The sequence below is a fragment of the Miniopterus schreibersii genome, assembly GCF_964146895.1.
Source record: "Miniopterus schreibersii genome assembly, chromosome: X".
Taxonomy (NCBI): Eukaryota; Metazoa; Chordata; class Mammalia; order Chiroptera; family Miniopteridae; genus Miniopterus; species Miniopterus schreibersii.
In genome coordinates, this window is record NC_138104.1 from 69146980 (window position 1) to 69171989 (window position 25010).

The window sequence follows — 25010 nt, forward strand, 5'->3', positions numbered from 1 at the left end:
GTGTGTGAGCATTCATGGTGGTGTGTCTCATACTTCACCAAGGTGAGGAATTTCATGTGGCTTCTCTCCTCCTTTACTTTCAGCCCCAGAATTTTCTGGGTCTGTCCTCTCTCTACCTTTGCCTGTCTCCCCCAAACCTGAGCCTCCACTACTCTCATTGTTACTGCCTTGCTTCGTGCACCCAGGGCAGCTGGGAGCTTTAGCCACGGAGAAAACAGAGGTGGCAAAGAGACCCCTGCTGGGGAGAGGAAGGCTGCAGGGTGTTTTTGTTTTTTTTTTAATTTATCTTTATAGTTGAAAGTATCACAGATGTCCCCTTTTCTTCCAGAATATTATGCTAAGCGAAATAAGCCTGGGTGTTTCTCTTTAATGTCACTAATGAGGAAGGTCATGTTACATATGGTATCAGGGGAGGCCCTTGACTTTATTGCCAATTAATTATTGAAGGCTGTTTCTGATGAAGAAAAAGGATGTCAAGATATGGTTTGGCTGAGCAGTAGCAGTACTCAGTACAGCCACCTGTTCAACTGCTTACAGTGAAATAACATGGACGTAGGTCATTCCATGTGAGTCAGTTAAGTTTGTTCTTGAAAATGGCAGTGAAGTCTATTTTCACATACTCAGCTTTCAAAACATGTTCTGTAGTTATATTGAATGTTATCACTATAAACAAATAAGAAGGAACTTAAGTCATGATTCCTCCTTATAAGACGTTTATTAATGCCAGAAATGAAACAGTAAAAACACAATGAATTTTTAAAATCAACATAATTGTGGGTACAAAGATGGTATGCATGGGGACTGAGGAGCCCTTGAGAGGAGAAAGCCAGGCCTGAGGGGAGCCTTCAGTCTCAACTCAGACCTAAAGGCCTCGATTTAGTAGCTCCTTGCTCCACAGTGTAGTGGTCTGGATACTGACTCCCATAGTCTGACTCCATGCCCTTGTAGCCAGGCTGTGTGCTGGGCCACAGGGCTTATCCCTCCTCAAGAAACACTTAACTCCCAAAGGTCTTAGGGACTTGTAGGCTTGAGACCCTTCACAACTCCTGATCTGGAGGAATTTCCTAACAAAAAGAGATAGAAGGAAACAAAACAAAAAGGAACTGCAGAAAACAATGTGGAATTAATTGTTGCATTGTCCTGTGAGGTTGATTCCCAAATCTTCTAGGAAAGAGCACCCTGCAGTGTATAGACATGCCATGTGCACTTGACTCGGAATGAAATCTGGGATGATTTGTTTTGAAAACTTGGTCAGAATCATAGCCCTGTTATACGTGCATTACATCCTCCAACAAGATTTGGCCAACATCGTTTTGACTCAGGGTGCCTTTTTCACGAGCATATGCTGCTGTCAGCTGAAAAACTACCCGTACTTTGTAACCCTGAATCGTGCTTTTGAGTAGCTATCCATTAGCGTTTCTATCAACACAGGACATACCTGCATACACCTTGGAAATGAGGGTGAGGTCACCGTTTTTTTTAAATCCCTAATTAATCACTTCCAAACAATCCATACCTCTAAAGTATGTGTTGCTTCCTGCAGTAAATGTGTCCCTGAAAATGTTTTACAGAAACAGATTTTCTTTTTATCAATTGAATGACACTTCACTATCGATGTGATTTCAGCTGTTTTCTTTTCCATTCTATTTTCTATCTAGTGTGGTTCTTGATATTGGGACATACAATTTTTCTGCACTGGCCTTTACCAGGTACTCGATGGTCTAAACACAGGTGCCCCCCACACAAGGAAGCTACCGTCTATGGAAACTGGCAGTCTGCAGCCCTGGATTCTTGCCTGAGGCTCTGTGACTCTTTGCAAGTCACATGGGGAAGAAGGTGGCTCTTTACAGGCTCCAGTTTGTGTGTGTGGTGACATGGAGCTGGCCACGAGGTGAGAGGAGCCCTCTTGTTGCTCTGTCTGAGCTCACAAAGGACTCGACACAGTTAAAGAACTCGGCAATTTCCCACCACCTTGCTCCAGGAAGAAAATGCTACCAGATCTTGCTGCTTTTAACATGAAGATCATGTCTTTTATGATCTGAAAAAACAAGACTTTGGCATTTACCTACCTTTGGGGTATCCTGAAACCCCAAAACCATGCAGCAAAACCTACAACTGCCCTAAGTAACCCTGACTGTCATAGACATGCCTGCCTATTTGATCCATCTTCGTATAAAGGACATGGTGTCAAAATGTTGGAGCAGTAACTGCTTAATTCCCTGTTGTTCAGATCTGTCTTCTGGACACAGGTGCTCAGAAGGATGAGGAAGGGGCATTAAGTAAGACCTCATGCCCGAGTGTGACTTTCATGAGTCCCCTGAACCCCAGGTACCCCATAAAGCAGAGGGGAAAATTACCCAGGAAACCTGAGAATGTAACTCATTGTTTTGTTTGTGTTTTTTTCTAGTCATAACGCTTTAGCACTGAAAAGCTTGGGTCCAACATAAGATAGCCAAGGATAGTTTGTGCCTTCCCAAGGTGGCAAAAATTACTCTGCCAGCATTAGCCAGCTCACGGGAAACACACTGCAAGGGAACCGTGCAATCCAAGAATGGATTTCACACTGATCGATAGGAGGTATTTCTAATGGTAATTACTGATTTTGTTAGAGTTCCCCATTTGAACACCACTCAAAGAAACCCTGGCTTGACATGCATACCTTTCAAGTATAAAAGCACCTGCTCAAAATCCTATGAAAGGGAGAGATAATGACTCATTTCAGGTCTGCATGTCTCCGAATTTTACCAAACTGATCGATTTCATCAAAATCCTCAGTCCGTGTGGAATGGTGGAATGAGCCTGTAATGGGCAGCCTGACCAACTCTATTTTAAACCTGACTATCTCGGCTCCACGAGTGATCGTGGACAAAGTGCGCCCTCCTCTGGTTCTCAGTTTTCTTTTCTTCAAAGTGGGAGCGACAATTTCTGCCAACCCAAGCTTCTGAGGTCTTTTAGGGGGAGAGGAAATGATGCATGTGAAAACATACTGGAAAAAGGCCAAGAGCAACGGAATACCCAGCCACAGGTAGCTGCTTAAACCATGATACCCTTAAAGCCACTGGTGTCACCTGATATGGTCATCATGGAGCCCAGGAATCATTGCCCCGTCACTTGAATTGTCTTTCTTTGGGGTATAAAAATGATTTGTCTGCTGGAGTCTATGGAGTAAGGAGTGCAGATTCTCCCATCATCGCTGGGCTTGATCTCTTCAACTCTGTCTTCAGGGGCTAGGACAAGATGGCCTCCAGGGGCTTCTCTGCTAGGAAAATTTATAATTTCAATGGAAGCACAGAAGAGAGGTCAATTTCAGGTATTGGAGTCAAATGATGTCTTCCTGTCAGTTAGCAATACTGACTTCAATCCACACTCCAAATTCTCCATTGGATTTTTAACCAAACTCTGGGAAAATATTCTCTTAAGAGAACTTAAGTTTTGTTTTTATTGTTCCTACCCTGTTTGAATGAATGGAGTTTTCTACATCCCAGTCCGTGGCTGTGGAATCCTCCATTTCTGCCTCTTGTGACTGTGGAACCAACTGTAAGCATCCCTGAGGCTCTGGGCATGGGCAAGTGTGGCCAGAGAAGGAAACTTCTGCGACAGATGGGGGTGGAGGTGGGTACTAGAATCCCTCAGAGCCCCCTCTGGGAGGGCACTGCTTCCTTCTTCTTCCCATGTAATGCATACGAATAGGTCCTTTCTCCCAAAGGTCCTTGCCAAGCCCATGGAAATTATGCATTCCCTCTGGATTTTGACCTGTGTTGAACAGTGGTGTGAGTCTAGTGAAAAAACTCAAAGCCAGCCCCAAGCTTCCTTGTGTTACACACAGTCCAAGCCCACACTGCTTATACTTTGGATTGCCTCTCATCGGTCCACTCCTGCTTTGTGTTCTGGAGAGCTTGTGTCTTCTGCTCATCCACTTGGACATAGTCTACTCTTTGCTCATCTGAAAGGAGAAGTTTCTGAAGGGAGAGAACAAAACGGGTTTCATTACATTCAACGGAAAATTTAGAAAAATGTCAGTCCTTCTATGGAAGATTATAGTGTTAATAAGCATTTGCTGCCCCTTCTTTCTGGGTCATTCACTGCAGAAGTGTTATTATATTTTGTGTGTATGTGTATAAATATCTCTTCACCTCCATTCCCTTCAACTTTGCTCTAGCCATTTGACTTGCTTTGACTAATATAGTGTGAGTGGAAGTGACATGTGCCAATCCTATAGAGAAAAGAGGCATCCTGTGATTCTGCAATCTCTCTTTTTCCCCTGCCAGGAGACCAGCATGCCTCAGGTGGAGTTGCTCCTTCTGCCTGGGCCCTGGATTGAAGATGACCTGGAACACCAAGGCCCTGGCCTGTAGTGGATTGTCCCATTAGCAACAACTGAAAAAGCTTTTTCTGTTGCAAGGCATTGAGATTTGAGGCTTGTTTGTCTTGACTGCGTAGCCTACCAAAGCTATTGCACCTTTTTTACTTATTGGTCTCATCTTTCTGACCAGCTTTTCTGGAGTATTAGTTCAGGTTTTTGGAATGAAATTAAAGGTAAAGGAGAAATGGAAGTTCACTCATCAAAAGGAAAGGGAAGCCTACTAGATCGTTTTTTTTCCACACACACACACACACGAACCATACTGTATACTCTGTTCGGCATGGTGCTTTTCTCATCAAACTGTACATTGTTAGGCACAGTATAGATTATGACCATCCCTTCATCAAAAATATTTAGCTGTTGTCCACTGCTTACTATTCATTCATTCCACGGCTTACACTAGTTACATGGGCAACACTAGTTAATGGCCAGTGTTGCTTACATCGTATGTACTCATTTAATCTTCACCACAGGCATAGACATAGGTGTTATTCTTTCTGATCCCCACATTACAGATGAGAAGATGAGAATACTACCCAAAGAAGTTGAAACTGCCCAACCTGGCCTTTGAGGCCCTTTACTGAGGGGTTCCAATTCCAACCGAGAGTTCTTGTCACCAATCCCCAGTTTAGCCACACCAGACTATGACTTCTTCTCTAAGCAGGCCCTCCCGATGCCTGAAGTGCCCTTTACCTCACCCTCATCTCTGCCAGAGAAACTTTTCTATAAACTTTACGGTCCAAGTTTTAATGGGCATGAATACCACATGCATTTGTATGTATACAGGCAGACCTTGAAGGTATTGCAGGTTCAGTTCCAGAACATGGCAATAAAGTAAGTATCGCCATAAAGTGGGTTGTAACCTTTTTGCTGGTGGAAGGTCTTGCCTAAAACACGACATCTATGGAGCACAATAAAGGAAAGCACAATAAAACGAGGTATGCCTATACATCCAAAGAACATACCCTAGAGGAAATACAGCAGGGTTTCTGGGAGGCAGAATCGGGGTTGATTTTAATATTCTTCACTGTATGTGTCTGTATGCTTAAGACTTTTCAAAAAGAACATACATGGCTAAATCATCAGAAAAATCTAAACAGAAATGAAATCTGGGAATTCTCAGACACAAAGTCCTTCCTACCTGCTGTACAGGGGCTGGTGATGCTGAATTGAAGTCCAGGGCTAGATAATCCAGGCTGAATTTCTTTGTCCACATCATAGCACCACTGCTCAGGGAGTTGGCTGTTCGGTGTTCCTCCTAGAAACCAACATTATAGGATTCAGGTTAACAATGTCTGGCCAGGCTGCCCAAGGGAAAGAGGGTAAGCCGTGTCTTCACCTGAGCAGCTGCCGTCAGATCATAACAGACTAGTCTGATGAGAGCTGCGGAGCTCATCCTGCACTTTTGAGTGAGAGGAGGCATTTGAAATACAAAATAGCAAATTCAATCTTCACATGAAGTTATATCTTTATTCACTATGAAAACAGTTGGCCAAAATTTCCCCCAAGAAGAATTTGTTTTATGGATCTCAGGGGCCCACGGTACCTTAGAGATTAAATCCTGAAAAGATCAACCACACTTATTAAAGTTCTAGTAAAGTCACCCCAAATGCACCCAAAGATGCTTTGTACAATACAGTGATAGCATTTTAACACTCACCTATGGACTTACCACCAGCTTCACAAATGGAATACTACGATGCCCATGAAGTACCTGCTCTCCCTCTACTACTACCTCCCCCCCCCCAAGGGGTTAAGAGCTATCTTGAATTTGGTGTTTAATACTCCTTTTGTTTTTAAATATGGTTTTTCAAGTGTGTAAGTACTATCCTTAAGTCACACATTATTTAGTTTTGCCTGTTTTGAATTTCTATCAATAAAAACATATGGTATGTATTTTTGGTGGCTTCAATTTCTGCTTCATAGTGCATACTTCACATTCACCCATGTTGATGCAGTAGCCCTAGTTCATTCACTTTCACTGGAATAGATTATTCCATTGCATGATTTATTTAACTGTTTCACTACTAAGGACATTTGAGTTGCTTCCAGTTTGGGGCTCTTATATGCAATGGCTCCATGAGCATTTATGTACCTGCAGAAAAATTTCTGGAGTGTGTAGCTGAGAATAGAATTATTTGCTATTTTTATCAAACACAGTATTGGAAAGTAATTAGGCAAGAAAAAGAAATAGAAGGCATCCAAATTGGAAAAGAAGAAGCAAAATAACCTGTTTGCTGATAACATTGTCTTATACATAGAAAACTCTAAAGATTCCACTCAAAAAAGTTAATAATAAACAAACTCAGCAAGGATACAAGATCAACACCCCAAATTTGGTTACATTTCTGTACACTAACACTGAACAATCTGAAAAGTAAATTAAGAAAACCATTTAATTTACAACAGCATCAAAAAGAATAAAATATAGGGTGTCCCCCCAAAATGTATACACACACTGTGAATAATTATAAAGGCAGTGTTTATTAAAATACATTTCATTTTCAAAATTGAGCTATCAGCTGTTAAAGTGTGTATACATTTTTTGGGACACCCTGTATTTAGGAATAAATTTAACCAAGGGGACAAAGACTTAAACACTGAAAACTGTAAAACATCGCTAAAAGAAAGTAAAGCACACATAAATAAATGGAAAGACACCCTATGTTCATGGATTGGAAGATTTAATTATTGTTAAGGTTACATTAACCAAAGCAACCCACAGATTCAAAGCATTCTCTATCAAAATCTCAATGGCATTTTTTGCAGAAATAGAAAAACCCATTCTAAAATTCACATGGAAGCTCAAGGAACCCTGACTAGCCCAATCAATCTTGAAAAAGAAGAACAAAGTTGAAGGACTCACATTTCCTGATTTCAAAACTTGCTATAAAGCTGTAGTTATCAAAAGTCTCATACTGGAGTGAGGACAGCATATAGACCAATGAAACAGAATAAAGAGTCCAGAAATAACCTTCACGTTTATGGTCAATTGATTTTCAATGAAGGGGCCAAGACCGGTAGGGAAAGGGCAGTCTTTCCAACAAATAATGTTGGGAAAACTGGATATCCACATGCAAAAGGATGGAGTTGCAAATTAACATTAGACCATATTAAAAATTAACTCAATTTCTTATTAATTGTAAACAAAGGTTTTTCTTTACCTTTAATGTAATCTGCCTAGAAAACACAGATTCTATGTTTTGTCATTACCAGGTCTCTCTGAATACTTAAGAAAAATTAGCCTTTTCTATTAAAAAAGAAAACCTTTTTTTTTTTTTTTTACAAATATGTAACTTTGTGTGTTTGCCTTTGAAATCTTTTCTTAAAAAAATATGTTTTATTGATTTTAGAGAGAGAGGAAGGGAGGAGAGAAACATGATGAGAGAGAAACATAAATCGGCTGCTTCCTGCACTCCCCCTACTGGGGTTCGAGCCTGCAACCTGGGCATGTGCCCTGACTAGAAATTGAACCAGGGACCTTTCCGTGCAAGTCACGATGCTCAACCAACTGAGCCACACTGGCCAGAGCTGCCTTTGAAATCTTTTAACTGTCATTTTGGTTGGATGGGTGACTAAGTATTGTTGCACACACAAAAATTAACTCAAAAAGGATCAAAGACCTCAATATAAGAGCAAATACTGTAAAACTCTTAGAAGAAAACATAAAGGAAAACTTCATGACATTGGATTTGGCAATGATTTATTGCATATAGCATGAAAACCACAGGCAATAAGAGAAAAAAATAAATTTGACTTCATCAAGATTAAAAACTTTTGTGCATATAAGGACACTATCAAGAGTGAAGAGCCCAGAGAATGGGGGAAAATATTTGCAAATCATCTGATAAGGTTAATATCCATAATATATCCATAATGTTCTACAACTCAACAACAAAAGTGAACAACCCAATTCAAAAATGGGTAAAGGAGCCCTGGCCATGGGTTCCATTCTAGGTCAGGGCATATACCTAGATTGCGGGTCAGTCAATGTTTCTCTCTCATCTCTCTCTTTTTCTTCTCTCTAAAATCAATTAACATATCCTCAGATGAAGATTAACCAAAAAATGGGTAAAGGACTTGATTAGATATTTTTCCAAAGAAAATATACAAATGGCCAATAAGCACATGAAAAAGATGCTTAACATCACTAGTTATTAGGAAAATGCAAACGAAAACCACAATGAGATACCACTTCGCACACATTAGGCTGGCCATTATACAAAACAAACAAAAAAGGGGAAATAAGAAGTATTGGTGAGGATGTAGAGAAATTGAAACCATTTTGCATAGCTGTTGGGGATATAAAATGGTTTGCCTACTGGAAAACAGTTTGGTGGTTCCTCAAAAGTTAAACATAAATTACCATGTGACTCAGCAATTCCACCTCTAGGTATATATCTGAAATAATTGAAAGCGAAGATTCAAACAGATACTTGGACACCAATGTTCATAGCAGCATTAGTCACAATAGCCAACAGTTGGAAACAAGCCAAATGTCCACCAACAGATGAAGAGACAAACAAAAAGTGGTGTATGTGTACAATGGATTGGTAGTCTTTAAAAAATGAAATTCTGCTATGTGCTACAATATGGATGAATCTCAAAAACACTGCTAAGTGAAAGAAAGCAGACACAAAAGGACAAATATTGTGATTCCACTTATATGAGGTACCTAGAATTGGCAAATTTACAAAGACAGAAAGTAGAACAGAGGTTACCAAGCGTTCACTGGTCTTTCTCACAAGCTCAAAGATCAGAAATGAACTGCTAGTGTCTGGAATGACTATGCACTTGCTTCTATTTCATTATAGATTCACTTCCCTTTTCTGTTCTCTGGAGACAGAGCACAGTTGGATCAGCATCCTTTATAAGAGTGTTTTTTTTTCTACAAGTTTCCCAAGGGCCATTACTAAGTGTGAAAAACATTGGGAAGATCACAGCAGGCTTGTATATGAGTCACTTTCCATCTGCATATGGTTAAGTGCACTTAAATTGCAATTTTTATCAAATAGAAAGGCAAAATAAAGCCCTTAATTACTGCTTCATTGGAGATTACTGTTTCCAGATTTTAATTGTCTATTACCCTCATGTATAGGAGGGTAGAAAGTCTTCTCAAAAGTATGTAGTCATATTGCTTTGAACATTGTCCTACGATCTCTTTTCAAAATTTCATAGTTCAAACAGATTCTCTCTAGAGTTCCTACGTTTTACTTTTTTAAAAATTTATTTATTGTCGACAGTATTACAGATGTCTCCATATTTCCTTCCTCCTCTTTGCACACCTCTACCCAGCCCCTGCTCTACCCCAGGCCTTCACCACACTATTGTCTGTGTCCAAGGGTTGTGCATATAAGTTCTTTGGTTAATCTTTTTAAAATCATAGAATGGGCACAGTTCTGGCTACAGTGCCTAATAACTCAGAGGTGCTAAAAGCCCCTTTCTCTCTTTAAAACCCATGCTCTCAAACAGAACCCAAGGTAAAGAGAATAGAAGAGATATGAGAGGGCAGGAGGGAGAGATTAGGACTAGAACTATAAGTGGTTAATCAAAGGACAGAAATGTTAGGTCTCTATCCACTCAGGTCTTGAGAAAGAACCTAAAATAGTCTCCAGAGACTAAGACACACCCAAAGGCCAGGGCACTGTATCCCCCTCTCAATGGGACTCTGATTCATCTTTTGGAAAGGTTCAGAGGCAGTCAGGGTAGGGCCTGACTGACGGAAGGAACCATCCAATGTGTGAATTTTCACAGTTTAGATTCTGGACATCCAGGGAACTACAAACTTATTGGGGTCAAACAGAGTATCGCAACTCTGGTGGAAAGAATGACTGACATTTCCATTTTCCCATTACACGTGCCTAAACCCTGGGTACTCTTGAAATACTGTGGCCTCAAAATGGTACAAGAAACTGAATATTACAGGAAAGAAAACCACCTTCAATTCGATTTGTTCACAGTCTAGAAAACATTGTAACCTGCTATTACAGCCAAGTGATTGTGTTAAGATTGTATGGGGCTCTTCGAAGTTTGTTTCCTTTATAATGAACTCATGAGAATACAGATTGGAGTGAAGAATAAGAAGAGTATGAAAAATATAAGGTTACCATTTGGATGTTGCTTTCTTCCTCCTCTCTGGAAACAGAATTGGCAAAAAATCTTGCAGAATTAATACCATTTCTTCCTGGAGAGAGAAAGCTTGTCCGATTGCTAAGAACAAAAATATAGATGAGGTCAAAGCAATGTCTTACAGCTGCTCGGAAAGCCAGCCAGGAACTGACATGGCCCCCGCGGGGTTTCAGCCCCCCCTCCAGATATCACTTCCTTCCGGCCAAAGCCATTCTGAAAGCAGTGGACACTGCCCAGCAGCTTCTGTCCTACTCTGGGGCAAATGACTCCCAGTTCTCAAAGGCTACTTTCTTCCAGGCTTTCCTTTTGACACAGCTCATGCACTTTCTAGAAACAGACCGAGGCATCAGGTCATTTAGGAAAAACAACAACAGCACTCCTTTGGGGCTCTCTTGTTTCCATTCAAAGTAAGCAGGAAAAGTAAGGAGGTGTGGCCATTCCTCTGATGGGATGCAGACAAGGCTGCAAATCAACTTTGGTCCTTCTCCTGAGCCAGAAGCTGAAAATATAGCTCATTGCAGAATTCTGCTTTACAAAGTGATTGTGTCTTGTGGCATTTAGAGTGAACCAAGAAACTCCTGGGTTAGGCTCAGGACTCTGAAAATGTAACTTCTAAAAGGTGAGATGAGAGAATAGACACATTTTAGGGGTTGTCTACCACGCCCACGAGCCATCCCTCTTTTTCTGAGAATGCCCTTTGTCTGCTCTGTTCACAAAGTTGAGCTTCTGGAAACCATGTCTGGACCTCCTTCGGGCCATAGCTGATTCCACTCAAGCTGGGGCAATACAATTCCCTCTCCCAAGAATTGTGACTTGGGATAGAAAAAGAGCCTATCTCTGTTGATACTGGAATTGTAGCATGTAAATAAGCTCCAAGTCTATAGTACAGCTATTTTTGGCCATGAAGACTGTGCAACAAAGAAAAGAGTTCACCAAAGACAGAGGAAGGAGCAAATGTGGAGAGAAGTAGATGTTAGAGATTCCTTGGGTTCCAAACAGCATTCTCCTTCCTGATTCGAGTATCTTGGGAGGTTGGGTTATATTCCTTCCTTTCTGATCTACAAAACACTTCTGGCCTGTGATAATAAACCCTGTCCCTTCTTTTGCTTAAGCTAGAACAAGTGGGCTTCAACTACATTTAACCAAAGAGGCCTAACTAAGACTGGGAATGCCTGTGCTGGATGAGGCCCCTTTGAGCAATCAGACACTTACCAAGGCACAGTGTGGGTCCTGGTTAGAGATGCATGTTCCCGGATGGTAGAGAGGTTTCTCAGGTCTAGGGGAGGTGGCCGTGCTACAAAGAAACACATAATATCCAGTAGGGTAAGATCTCAGGAGTTCAGGGAGAGAGTCTAGAGACTATAAAACTATGACATGGCACTTATCTAGCACATCAAATCCAAATGTGCTAAGCAAATACTCTTCTCCATCTCTCTGCCTGGTTAGTCATCTTTGGATCTCAGCTCAATATCCCCTGCTTAGGAAGGCCTTCTTTGACATCCAGACAAGATCAGATTCCACATCATGGGCTCTCATGAATTCCTGTACTTTCCCTTTATAACCACCCCCCCCCATGTGTGATGATACATTCACCTGTGATTATCTGTTCTGAGAGGACAGGGGATTTTCTGACTTGTTCACTGCAATAGCCTTGGCATCTGACCCTTATTCCACCTCAGTGGCCCACACCTTGCTGAGTTTGTCACGCATGTATTCCTTTATCGCTGCTTTGACCAGGTTGCTTTTGTATCTTTCCCCTGCTAGACTACATGGGTAGAAACTGTTGAACTCCTCTCCATTTCACCAGAGCCTAGTACAGTGACTTTCCTGTTGCTCAGTCAGTTTCCCAGGAGCCTCAGACCTCGACAAGGTGGTGATCTGGAAAGGACATATTAATCATATAGTCTTTGGGGTTGGTCTCTCCTGGTGCCATGACACTGAGTAACCACCTCCCGGCTTCACCTCTTTCCCTCTCCCCACTGGGCCCCAGGGTCCATCCCTGTACCCACACCTGTCAGAAAACCAGCGCCTCCTGGCTCAAATGTGCACCTTCACACCCACCCAATGCATCTCTAATCCCAAGTCCAGCCAACATGTTCATGCCTCCGATCACGAGGTCCTATAGAGCTGCACTGTCTAATATGGTAGCCACAAGCCACGTGTGGTTATTTAAATTTATTAAAATTAAATAAAATTTAAAATTCAGTTTCTTGGTTGCACTAGCCACACTTCAAGTTTTCAATAGCCACATTTCCATCATCACAGAAAGTTCTGTTGGGCAGCATTGCTGTATAAAATTAACTGAGCAAAAAATAATGTCTACCTCAAAGTTATAGGTCCCTGTTAAATAGTTTCTGACCAGAATGAATGGTTATTTCCTCTGAACCTCATAAGACAGGGCCTGTTCTCCTATTTAGTACAGACTTCATAATTCTTCTTCTTCCAGATGTTTTTTATATATCTTCTTTCCTCTCATACTGAAGAACCCTCCTTGCTTCCTCATCTTTGCATCCCATCCAGTGCCTAGAACAGCACTACACACACAGCAAACACTGTAAATGTGATTTGACTCAAACTGAACGGGTGAGACTGAAAGGGACCAGACATGAGTAAGGGATTTAGTTACCAGCTTTGGGCACGGCCACCAGAAGGAGTGGTTTTTTCCAAAGGGCAAAGAGAGGTAGGAACATACCAGATGTGAGGATCCAAGATCACAGTCATTTTACCAAATATTTCCTTGGGATCACATAGCCCTACTGGGCAAGTGATAGTGGGCAAGAATGAAGTTAGAAAGTTACTTTGATCTGCTTTTCCTCCTTCCCTCTTCTCCATTCTCCCCCTGCCTGTCCATGCTGCTTAGCAGACCAGAGAAGCTGCCTGGGAGCAATGCAGAAGCTTTAGGAAGCTCTGTGCATATGGGAGCCAAGCTACTCATTGCCAAAGTCTTCTCTCACTTGAAACAACTCAGTTAATAGGCATGCACAGGGCACTGAGTGATAAGTTGCACATGATCAGGTCTGACATTCAGAAATTAGTGTCAAAGGTCATTCTTGGCTGCCTCATAGGAAGAGGGCACTGTGATTACATTCAAGTTCTGTTTAAATGAAGAGATGCCAGGTAGGTTCCACTCCCATCCATCACTTATTTCTGGGCCTTTGTTAGGGAAACAGCCAAAGATGAGCTCTCTGGAATGAACTTGGCTTTGTAGGCTATATTTGCAAGGCCATGGTGCTTGCAAATCCTGACTCCTTTTATCATAATAATCTGGGGCAGCAAGGCTCCCCAGCTCTTCCCATTCAATTCCAGCCCTTTCTCCTCACCCTTAAACTCCCAGACCTCTAGGATGGTTTCTCTAGTGCTTCCTTCCCAGAGAGAGTCAGGAAGGAAACTTCTCCACGTGGCTGCTCTCCTCCCTACACAGCAGGCCTGGTCAAATGGCTTACGTTTCCTCTGAGGCTTGAGATCTCTATTCACTGGGGGAGGTTCCAGGTCTGCAGGTAGCTTAGGCAATGGGCTGGAGATGCTTCCTGAGCTCATTGGGATGTAGTCATCACGGCTGCAGTGGGGTCTGAGACCAGAGGTGGTGACCTGGGGGCCCATAGGCACATAGCTGTCTTCGGCACTGGCTGAAGCTGTGGGGTACATTGGGGAAAACCTGCATGGCTGCAAGAGAATAGGTACAGGTTGGAAACTATAAAACAGTCATGGAAACTGCTACCAGTGGGCAGCCTCATCTACACAGGGTTTCGGTTGCAAATTATCCAAGAATAACTCTGAACTTCCTTAGGAAAGTCAGACAAGCCTCTTACTCAAGCTCTGCTTCTGGACTTACTATGTGAGGTAGGTGATGACTTTCTTAGAACTGATGCTGTAAGACAGAGGGTTATGAATTGATACAAATGCTTTAGGTATAGAGTGATGCCTTCAGAAGCTACCCCAAGTCAGGCAAGTGTCTGAACCATAAGAACTGGCAACATCGTTATAAAACACTAAGTCCAGTTGTTTCCAAACAAATTCAAGCCTTAAGGGAAGGCTGGAACGGTCCTCAGAGATTCAGAGTGCTGAGTTTCAAAAGGCTTCAAAGGTTTAAAGTAACTCAGGTTCCAAACTCACCAAATTTAAACTTAGCCGCTTGTCTCGATGTCTTAAGGATTGGCCTTCTACATCAGCTGCAAGAAACAAGATAGGGTAGTGAGAAATACAGGACAACATCAATTTAAACTAGGGTCCAAGTGTCTATGCACCTTGGGGCCCTGCCCTCAGCTCCAGAGAGACAAAGAAGCATAACACAGTTTCTATATGCAAGGCTTGCTAGTAAGTCTAGTTGGGCAGTCAGAACAGATGAAAATCAGACCAGATTTTGAAGAAGTTTCTATATGATAGCTTTAATTCTGCCTGTGAGTTAGGAAGAGATATAGCAAGTAGTTAACAAATACTTGTTGCATTTATTACATGAGCTTAGAGACGGTGAAGACAGAACTGGAGGTTTGAGGAGAGGAGAGGTGTGAGACATCCCTTGTGATGATCAGGAGAACAGGGTAAACAGAGGAGTGATAGTATTGTCCAGCAGCACTGAGGGTTTGTTTGAGATCTGTGACCATGAATTGGCGACCATGACTTTCTGCAGCAACAGCCAGTCAATCAGGTACGGGCATGGAGAGGAAAGTTGAGTTAAGACAGGATTAAAAACTTGTCAGATGGGTGTGACAATGTTACATAAAAATCAAGATTAATAGTTGAAATGAAAGAGATTTCCATAAAAAAATAAAGTTAGTGATCAATATGGAGTTGCTGACTTTTTATTGTGTTAAGAAAGAATATTAAGAACAAAACCTAAACTTATACCCATCATCATTATTTAATAAAAATATATTTAAAATGTTTTATAACTATAAAAAATAAAAAAAATAAATAAAAAAGAAAGAGGAGTTGTCTATAAAGCAGCAAGATATGTGGATCTAGAGTCTAATGAGATCTAATTTGGAGGAATTAGCAGCTTAAAGGTGACAGTCAAAACTATAAGAGCAGAGGAGATTATCTAGGTTGCAAGTGTTGAGAGAAGTTTAAGTATAAAGCCCTAGAGAATCCCAACATTCAAAGAGCAGGAAGATGAAACACTGGCTCATCCTGAGGGTACAACCATCTTGCAACGTGGAAAGTCAGGGGGCACAGTGCCATTAAGCCTAACAATGGTGACTGCTGTTGATAAGTGAGGCAAATGCTCTTGGGGACCAGAAGGAAGTGTCCCCCAAGAACTTGGAGATGTCAAAAGTCAGGCTGTCTCTGAGAAGTAAACCGAAGAGTCAACATCATCCTAAAGTGAGAGAATAACTCCCATCTCAGAAATATGTGATGGAGATTGATGGAATTAAGAATGTGTATTATACATACACATTATATATACACATATATACATACACACATATATATATATATACATATATGTTTCGATGTCTTCAAGTTTGCAGAAGTACTGGCTGAAAGCTGCTCTAGAGTCATAATGTCCCATTTAAAATCCCTACTCCATCACTTAATAGCTGTGTGACACTGGATAAGTTACTTATACTCTGTGTCTCAATTTCCTAATCTGTAAAATAAGGCCAATAATAGAATCTGTTTCATAAGACTGACGGAAAGGTTAGCTGCATCAGTGCATGTAAAGGACTTAGTACAGTGCCTGGGACACATAACGTATTTAAATCCTAGAAATTATTACGGATGTTGTTAATAAAGAATGTGAGACTTGCATATGTAATAACAGTCCCATAACTCCCTTTCCATTACCAGATCCCTACAGATGTCACCAAATAACACCAATATAAAGAAAACCCTGCCGGGCCACTGTGGCTTAGTTGGTTGAGTGTCATTCCACGCACCAGGAGGTTGCCGGTTCGATTCCTGGTCAGGGCACATGCCCAGGTTTCGGGGTCGATCCCTGGAAGGGGGCATGCAAGAGGCAGCAGATCGATGTTTCTCTCGCATCAATGTTTCTATCTCTCTCTCCCTCTCCCTTCCTCTCTCTGAAATCAATAAAAACATATTTCAAGAAAAGAAAACCCTGCATCAGCATCAGACAGTTTAAAGACTTTATGGTAGAGTAAAGATGGGATCAGTCTAAAGGCAGCCACCAAGAATGGCTTCCTACCCACACTCCTAAGAAACAAACACCTGGAAAATGAGTCTCTGCCACAATTTCACTCAGTTGGATTTCCTGCTGTCTCACTGACAACTTTAGAGTTTCTTTTGCTGGTTCCTCCTCTTGGCCACAATTTCTAAGTGTTATAGGGCTCTGGGCTCAGTCCTTGGTTCTTTTCTCTTCTCTGTATTCACTTTCTTGGTGATCTCATCTAGTCCTTTCAATTTACTATCTATACCCTGACAACTCTCAAATTCATAGTTCCAGCCCAGGCCTCTCACTGACTTTCAGACTCACATTTCTAACAACTGACTTGACATTTCCACTAGAATATCTAACAGGCATCTCAAACTCAACATGTCCAAAAAACAACTCCTTGACTTCCATTCCATCTTCCAACTTGTTCCACTTGTTCCTTGTTCCCCATCTCAGTTTTTTAGGCCAAAAACCATGAAGTCAACATTGACTCCATTCTTTCTCTACTGCACATCCCATGAGCGAGGTTCTATCTTCAAGATATATCAAGCAGCTAACCACTTTTCACAAATTCAAAAGCTGCTATCCTAGTCTCGGTTACCATTATAGTTTGCCTGGATTGCAATACTCATCTTCTAACTGGCTTTCCTGCTTCTATACTTGCTTTCCTTCAGTCTGTTCTTAACAAGGCAGTGATCCTATTATAGAAACCAGGACCTATTTAAATGGAAGGATATTTCCTGTTCATGAATCGGAAAACTCAACATTGCAAGGATGTCATATCTTCACAGGTTGATCTACAGATATGATGCAACCCTCCTCAATAATGAACCTTGTCCGCACCCTGCCGCCACTCACGAACATCAATTCCAGGTGAGCCTCAGTGGGGAAGGCAGGCAATCACTTTGACATGTTCCCTCTGCTTTATTGGACCCCTTTTTGCTGAGACTCATGCTCATATTCTATTATTTTACTGTTTTTATTCATTATTCATTTCACTCTCCAAAATCTGCTCACCTACTCTTTTCAGTTTTCCATTTCTGTCTACTGCTCACATGTTAGTGCATTGAGACCCTTTGGGTAATCAGCATATACTCATTTCATCGAGGTTATCAGAAGGAAGCAACATGTGTAACGGTCACATCGCTAGGCACATTGGGGGAGGTCTTTGCCAGTGATCCAGTTCCTCAGTCAGAATGGGAAATTTATACAATTTGAAGTGAGTTTGCATTCCTCAAACTTCTACAATTCCTTTAAAATGTGGCCTTATAGGTATCAGTGTAGGAGTGATTATATTTGGATGAAGAGAAAGGGAGAAAGACAAAGGTAAGGAGAGAGGGAGGGAGGGAGGGAAGGAGGGAGAGAGGGAGGGAGGGAGAGAGAGAGAGAGAAGTCCATAATAATCAAGAGCTTTACAGAAAAAGGCAAACGAGGCCTCCAGGAGAGCACGGCAATGGACCAAGCTGATGGGGCTGGCTTAGCATTATGTGGATGGTGACGGCTTGGTAAAAAACCACATCACTAGCTTGTAGCTAGTTAAAATTTGGAAAAAAACATTTCCGTTGGTATGATGAATGAGGCTGATGGGATTGTTGAGAATAGAAGAAAAGAGCTGGTCTATTGTCTCAGAGGTCACTATGCATGTGAGAGGCAAAGAATGGAATCAAGCGCAGCTGATATAAAAGATATCACTTTCTGTACCAAGTGGGCCTCCGAGTGGCTCCAAACAAACACCAGGAGCTTAGACTCAGGTGGGGAAGCCATCACATGGGCATGCCTAAGGGACCAGGGTTCTGACTTCTTTCAGCATCTACAGGGGCCCAAGGAGTTAAGAGGAGCTAGGCCTCTCTCTGTACCTGAATATTAGCATCCAACACTTACCTTTCCTGGTTCTTACGTTATCTAGACCAGAGAGAGAGATTCTTCTTGGTGCCATAGTGCATTCTGGCTTCTTGATGCTGCTGTGCCTACTCCATAGTAGCTGCTCCTCTTGGCGCCGTTCAGAGAGATGGATTGGCTTAGGGGGGCGGGGAGGTGGAGTGTTGGGCACAAGGTCTAGTTCTTTTACCCCATAAGGCAAAGAACCTTGGTTTTTATCTATGTGATTGGTGGAATTTAAGGAAGTTTCCAGCAATGGTGAAGAAAAGTGGTCCCTGGATGGTCCATTGATATTTCTACTCCAGATCAGGGCAGCCTGAGGCCTTGTGGAAGGTGCCTCCTGAGACCCATCCCCGTGGGCAGAGGGGTGGACCAAGTTAATGTAGGGCAGCGGCTGCAGGCCATCAACAAAAACGTCGTCGAATGAAGTCTGTTCCAATGAACGGTCTGAGTTTGACCAGCTGTCGCATCTAGTGGGTAAACTGAAGGAAGAAAAGCATATGCATTTGACTGAAATGTAGCAGGTCCCTGGCAGCTACAGTTGGTACCGTAGCGACACTACTGATACATCCTTGGCAGACGTCTGAAGAAGAAAGCCATCCATCCATCACAAAAACCATGCAGGCCTCATTCCCATTCTTTGAGTATCACCTTTTATTTTACTTATACAGCTACATTCCCTCTATGCCCTTGGTCACACCAACCCCTTGATGCAGAAAAAAAATAGTTTGTTGATTTTTTTCATATGAAAATGCAAGGTTAGAAATGAAAGCCACAACGCTAAAATACATGACTCATTTTGTTTAGTATACCGCATGCTTCACCCTTCATAGTGGTTGATAGTGATCTGTCTCTGCCTTGTCAGTAGCAGAAAGAGAAAAGAGAGCAAATACGCCCACTACAAGATGCTACAGCTAAATGGACTGATTTGGTCAGGCACACTGAGCACATCTCAGTGACACGCCCTGAAAGAGGAGGCAGTGTGGGCTCTGCAAACAGAGGAGCGTGTGCAAGAGGCCTGGCTCAGAGAGTCCAGAGCATAAGCATACCTGGCATGGTGCAGTCTTCCAGTCTCACAGTTGGACAGAATCAGATAATCAGGAAGGAAGAGAAACTCTGACTCACTTCTGGTTTCCTCAGTACCTATGGTATTAGAGCTTGGGTCATCTCTTGGCAAGGAGGAGCTGACAGCATGGGCGGTGTGAAGGGAGCTGGCAGGGGGTGGCTGGAGGGAGGAGGGCGTGTGAGAGAGGCTCTCCACGGAATCTGCTGGAGAAATCATTTCCCAGGTTAACATTTAAGAATGGCTATAACACTCACTTGCAATTTCTCAAACAGCATCTAAAGAAGCCAAATAGAAGATGCAAATCACAGCTGGTGTTTGTACTGATGGAGGAGACCATTTCCCCAAGCTATAAACAATGTCCGGGAAAGAAGGCCAATTATGTTCCAAGAGTGAAGTGTTGAATCAATTAAGAGTAAAAAAACAACAACACAAACCCAAGCATTCTTGGTATAAAAATTAGCAGTTAGATAGTCTCCACACAGCTTCTTTATGGCCTTCAGCCACAGGCCTGCATCACAGTTTATTCACTCACCAAATTATTTATATATATATATATATATATGCATATTGAATACATATATATGTACTTACATATGCATTTCTGCATATATAGATACATGCCTATTTATGTCTACAGAGATGGGCAAAAGTAGGTTTACAGTTGTGAGTACACAAAAGTTTATTGTTGTATTATTATTTATTTTTGTATTATATACTTTTCCTGACAAATTAAACTACTCTTGTCCACCCCTACATATGGAATATCTACTTTGCGCCTACTATGTGCCCAGGACTGTTCTAACTCTGCCAATATAGCCAAGACAAAGACTGTGCCCTTACCGTCCACCAGAGGAGACAGACAAGTAACACATAAATAAAGAATACCATTAACAATTGACTGTTAATGACGTAGAAGGAAAAGGAAGGGAAAAATGGGGTGTTGTGATGGCTAGTAAAGCCCACATTTCTCAAGGAGCATAACATTCAGAAGCTCCCAATGAAAAGTCTGCTTTTATTTCCCCTTTGAACCAAGTTGGCAGGAGTTCAGAATTCCTGAGTCAGAGTAGCTCAGAACTGCCTGGGTTCAAGTCCAGGCTCTACTATCTGGCTGTTGTGAACATGGGCAAGTTACCTTCCTGCTCCAAGTTTCCTTCTCTGTAAAGCAGAGAATAGTACATATGCCACAGAATCGGTCTAGGATAAGACGAGCTAATATGCAAAAGCATTTAACAAAGTTTCTGGCCACAGCCTGCACAATGTGCTGACTACCTATGGCTGCTGGAGGCAGAACCAAACACTATGTGTGAAAAGCCACCGAAAGCCCTTTGGGTGTGGTTTTCAGATGAAGAGGACTCTTCCCGTACACTCTTTTAAAAACTAAGGGGAGATACAGGGAATAAAAGAGATCATAGGGGGTTTCTGGCTTCCTCCAACTTCATGCCAGAGCTTTCCATTTCCTGCCTGGTGCCTTACTCATTCCTGTTCCTCTCTGGAAATTAGGAAACATGTTATATGTATCTAGGTTTTAGGATAATTCCTGGATTATCCTAAAACAGAGGAAACATAACATGATACACAAACATATATCTAGTTTGGGCTGAAGGTAGGTAGGGACCAGGGTAATGATGAGTGAGCGGCAAGGCCGAAGGAGTTGGTCAGGGAGGCTCTGCCTGTTCGCCATGTGAGAACCCAGCCACGGTACATTCACTGCCACTTGGTTAATAAGCTTCATCTGCTGTAGCAAGGATAAAGAACTCGCCATCACTTCATTTCCTTTTATTTGAGTGCTGTCAAAGCTCAACAATGTGACTGAATAGCTTCACTTCATAAGCTTCCCTGGTTCGTGGGGGGGGGGGGGGGGGAGATTGTCCTCAGGAAACTCTCTCACATGCTGGTGGTGGAGATGCAACTCTGACTCTCCACCACCACCTAGCGTTTAATGTAGATATTTCAGTGGCCAATGATAAACACTTGGTAACTGGAAATGTTGAAGCAACTGTTGACCACAGAATTTAGGAGTAAGGTTTTGTCTACCAGACTAAGGGTACAAGAAATCAGATTGAACGTTCCATGGTTTGAAGATCAGGGCATGCTGCTCAACACAAAATCCATGAAAGGGAGTGAATTGTAATCCTAAGTGCATTATACCTGGTATATTACATAGAAAAGGCAGAGAGAGAGAGTGTGTGTGTGTGTATGAAAGAGAGAGTGAGAGTGAGAGCGAGAAAGGGAGGAGAAAGAGCCTCATGAGTCATTAGCTTCCACTGCCCAGAAATGGCCCGGGGCAAACTTGGAGCTAATTTCGCTTGCAGAGACCTTGAGCCAATTGGAGATATGAGGAATTCTTCCCTGCCTATAATAAGTATCTAAATTTTGTCTTTCTACCGTCTAATCCTAAGCAATACAATAGGTAACAGAAAAGCTGGAGTTCCACGAATTTTTGAAAGACAGTGATAATATTTCTAGAAAATCAGCAGCAGCAGCATGGGGAAAATCAGAGCCCTACAGGATGTCCTCACCCACGTTTTACCTTCACTGAATGCATTCTATGTGGCTTATGAGAGCAAAGGCACAGAGTGGCTTCGCAGCCACTGAAGTTGCCTATACTGCTCAGTGTGTGGTACATTTGGACCTGGAGTCTAAAACCAGGTGAAAGAGAAATTTCTGGTACTGTATTTGGTGGGTGGGAACAGTTCTGATATGTTAGCCTGCCAAAACCCCCTCAAAGGAGGTGGGCATGGCGCCTTGAACGGTTTTCCCACAGTAGCCCTCCAGTGCACATGCAGCATCCCAGGCCACCCCTTTAGCACACAGGAACCCTGACTCTGTTCTCACCTGCACCGTCCTCCAGGTGACCGAGGTTGCACACCTGACTGATGCTGTGTACCCACACCTGCATCTCTTCTTCGGTCTTGGCCACCAGATAGAATGTACGAGAAGTAGTCTTAACAATGAACACGAAATTATTCTGAAATTCCTTCCGGACAAAACCAGGGCCCGCATGCTTCCACACGGCACACTCGCTGAGGTCGATCACACGAATGGGCTTGCTCGAGTGTTTGTTCCTGTAGTACTCCAAGACGTCAGGGTTGCCACTCATGCGGCCCCGCCGGAGGACAAACCAGCGCTTGCGCCAGGCCTGCAGAGAGGCAATTCAACAAGGAGTTACTGGACCAATTGCTCTTGCTTCTCAGACTCTGCCAAGAGCCTATTTCGTGACAAAGACAGCAAAAAGAAGTAAACCAGCCATTGTAACGAAGAAACGCAAAGTCCACTCCATTTTGGATTAAAGGACTAGTGCACCATCTTCAAATCTGCTTTGAGGGAGTGTAGTAATAGGATTCACACCCACAGATGGAAGGACCAGAATTATGCAATCAAGGCAGCAAAGACATGTAATACAAATCCATTTATACTCAGGCTTTTAAAAAAAACCTTAGTAATGAAGAACAAGAAGGAAGCTTTCTTATCACTATTTATCTCAATCCCAAAGCCAATATCACATATTAAAATCATATGCAAATCATAAGTGCCCATCATTCTCAGTATCATCTAACATTGTTATTTAACTTCTAGAGAATTGCTCAACTAGAAAAATCATATACGTTGGAGAGGAGAAAGGATTACCATTATCTGAAGTTGATGACTGTCTTTCTATAAAACCCCCAAGATGATTAAAATACAAGTAGAATTCTAAGAGAATTAAGTAACATGTTGCTAGTTACATTTCTTATGTGAGAAAACCATTTTCTATGTGTTTTACCACAATCCATTTTAATCTCCAAAACTATCCTATAGGAAACATAACTATTTTATGTCCATTTTATGTATGAAAAAAAAAAAATGAGAAATTAACTAATGTGCCCAAGGCCATACAGCACTAAGCTGCTGTAGGAGTGGATTTGAACTCAAGTCAGGGTGAAAGGATCAGTAATTAATGTGAAGTAAAAAAGTAGAGGGGGTTGTGCAGCCAAATCTTTAGAGATGTCTGACTGTAAAGCAGAGATCTCTGGGGTCAAGGGATTATTTTTTAAAGATAGAAGACATATGTATTACCCCCACCTAAATCACAGTGTTTCTCAACCAGGGATCGAGATGCCTTACAGCACATCTGCAAATAAATGTGTTTTGCTTGTCATGAAGGCTGGGGTTGGAGTGGAACAAGAATTGTCTGGCTTGAAACTATCAGTGCCCTGTTGAGAAACACTGCAGCAATTGAAAGATGCTTTCCTTAGTGCAATAAAAATCTTACAAAGAATCAATCTTGAGGTAAGATGATGGGCAAAGCTTAGTCCATGCTCAAAAAACAAAAGAAAATGATGCTACAAAGAAACCAGTGCTGAGATAATGGCAGACTGTTTGGCATGCCACTGGATCTACTGAGGAGGACTTAAGCCTCCTTGGCTCCCCACTCAGCCTTGACCTAGAATGTTTGCTGCAGACAGTACCCAGAAGACGTGCAAATCCCAACAGATAAAAGGATAGCTACCGTTTTGGGTATAAGGCATGGGGAAAGAGGTATTTGCAAGTGACCATAGTCGCATGATTCTAAGGAGTCCTCAGTATCTGTAAACTTCCCTGCTGCCTCCTGGAGGCAGGGAGAAAGAAACGAGGACTCGCCTGGCTGGGTGTGGCTCAGCGGTTGAGCATCGACCTAGGATCTAGGAGATCAAGGTTCGATTCCCGATCAGGGCCCATGCCCAGGTTGTGGGCTTGATCCCCAGTCGGGGGGTGCAGGAAGCAGCCGATCAATGACTCTCTCATCGTTGATGTTTCTCTCTCTCTCCCTCTCTCTTCCTCTCTGAAATCAATAAAGATATATTTAAAAAAAAAAAAAAATGAGGACTCTCCTCAAGTGCCCTATCTTTTACATTTAGGTGCCCTTTACTCGGTGCATGCCATCTGACCAGCCCCTGTGGACAGCATGTGCTTGCTTTCTGCTGGAGAGAACTGAGCACAGACAAGGGTAACAGGCTGATGGGTTGACAGCGGGGGCTTTCTTCCATTGGAGAGGCTCAATGTTGCAGTGGGCAAATGCAAGTGGAGAGATTTATAGCTTTGTGGTTTGCTCTCCTGTGCAATGGCATGTGTGACAGCAGGAAGTGTGGGGTTCTGCCAGGAGGCATGGTGACCACTGGGACAGGAAGTCTTTTATATCTCTAGCTTCATTTATGCCTGACACATTTACAAGCCCACCAGCTTTGACCAAGAGGCCAGGGAGAAAGGAAAAGCCACCGTTTGGAGTGTCCTCAGCTCCCTCCCTGCCCAGCGAACATAAGTTCTGAGGCAGCAGAGAATCTGATAGAACACTGCAGAGGGGAAGGCCAATTGGCACAAAGGACCTGCAATTATGCCTCAAAATCAAAAGCCCCTTTGAGCCCATAGCAGGGGCAGCCATCAGAAGGAGGGCAGTTGCTCCATGTCAGGTTGGGACAGGGAGGGGAAAACAGTGCCTGGCAGGT

General features: G+C 42.5%; 1 protein-coding gene across 2 annotated transcripts in view; it reads right to left on the bottom strand.

The window, feature by feature from the left end:
- Positions 1–698: 698 nt before the first annotated feature.
- GAB3 (GRB2 associated binding protein 3) overlaps positions 699–25010 on the bottom strand; it is a 65838-nt gene continuing 41526 nt past the window's right edge. Inside the window, exons 2-10 of one of the 2 annotated variants that reach the window (XM_081126050.1) lie at positions 22384–22687; positions 19532–19625; positions 18486–18964; positions 14606–14661; positions 13936–14155; positions 11705–11786; positions 10471–10573; positions 5505–5621; positions 699–3959 (exon numbers count right to left, since the gene is read on the bottom strand). In XM_081126050.1, the coding sequence (XP_080982176.1) occupies positions 3843–3959; positions 5505–5621; positions 10471–10573; positions 11705–11786; positions 13936–14155; positions 14606–14661; positions 18486–18964; positions 19532–19625; positions 22384–22687 (1572 nt within the window). In that variant the 3' untranslated portion in view covers positions 699–3842. Of the gene's footprint in view, positions 3960–5504; positions 5622–10470; positions 10574–11704; positions 11787–13935; positions 14156–14605; positions 14662–18485; positions 18965–19531; positions 19749–22383; positions 22688–25010 lie in introns of both variants that reach the window. The other variant, XM_081126049.1, reaches the window with a different exon arrangement.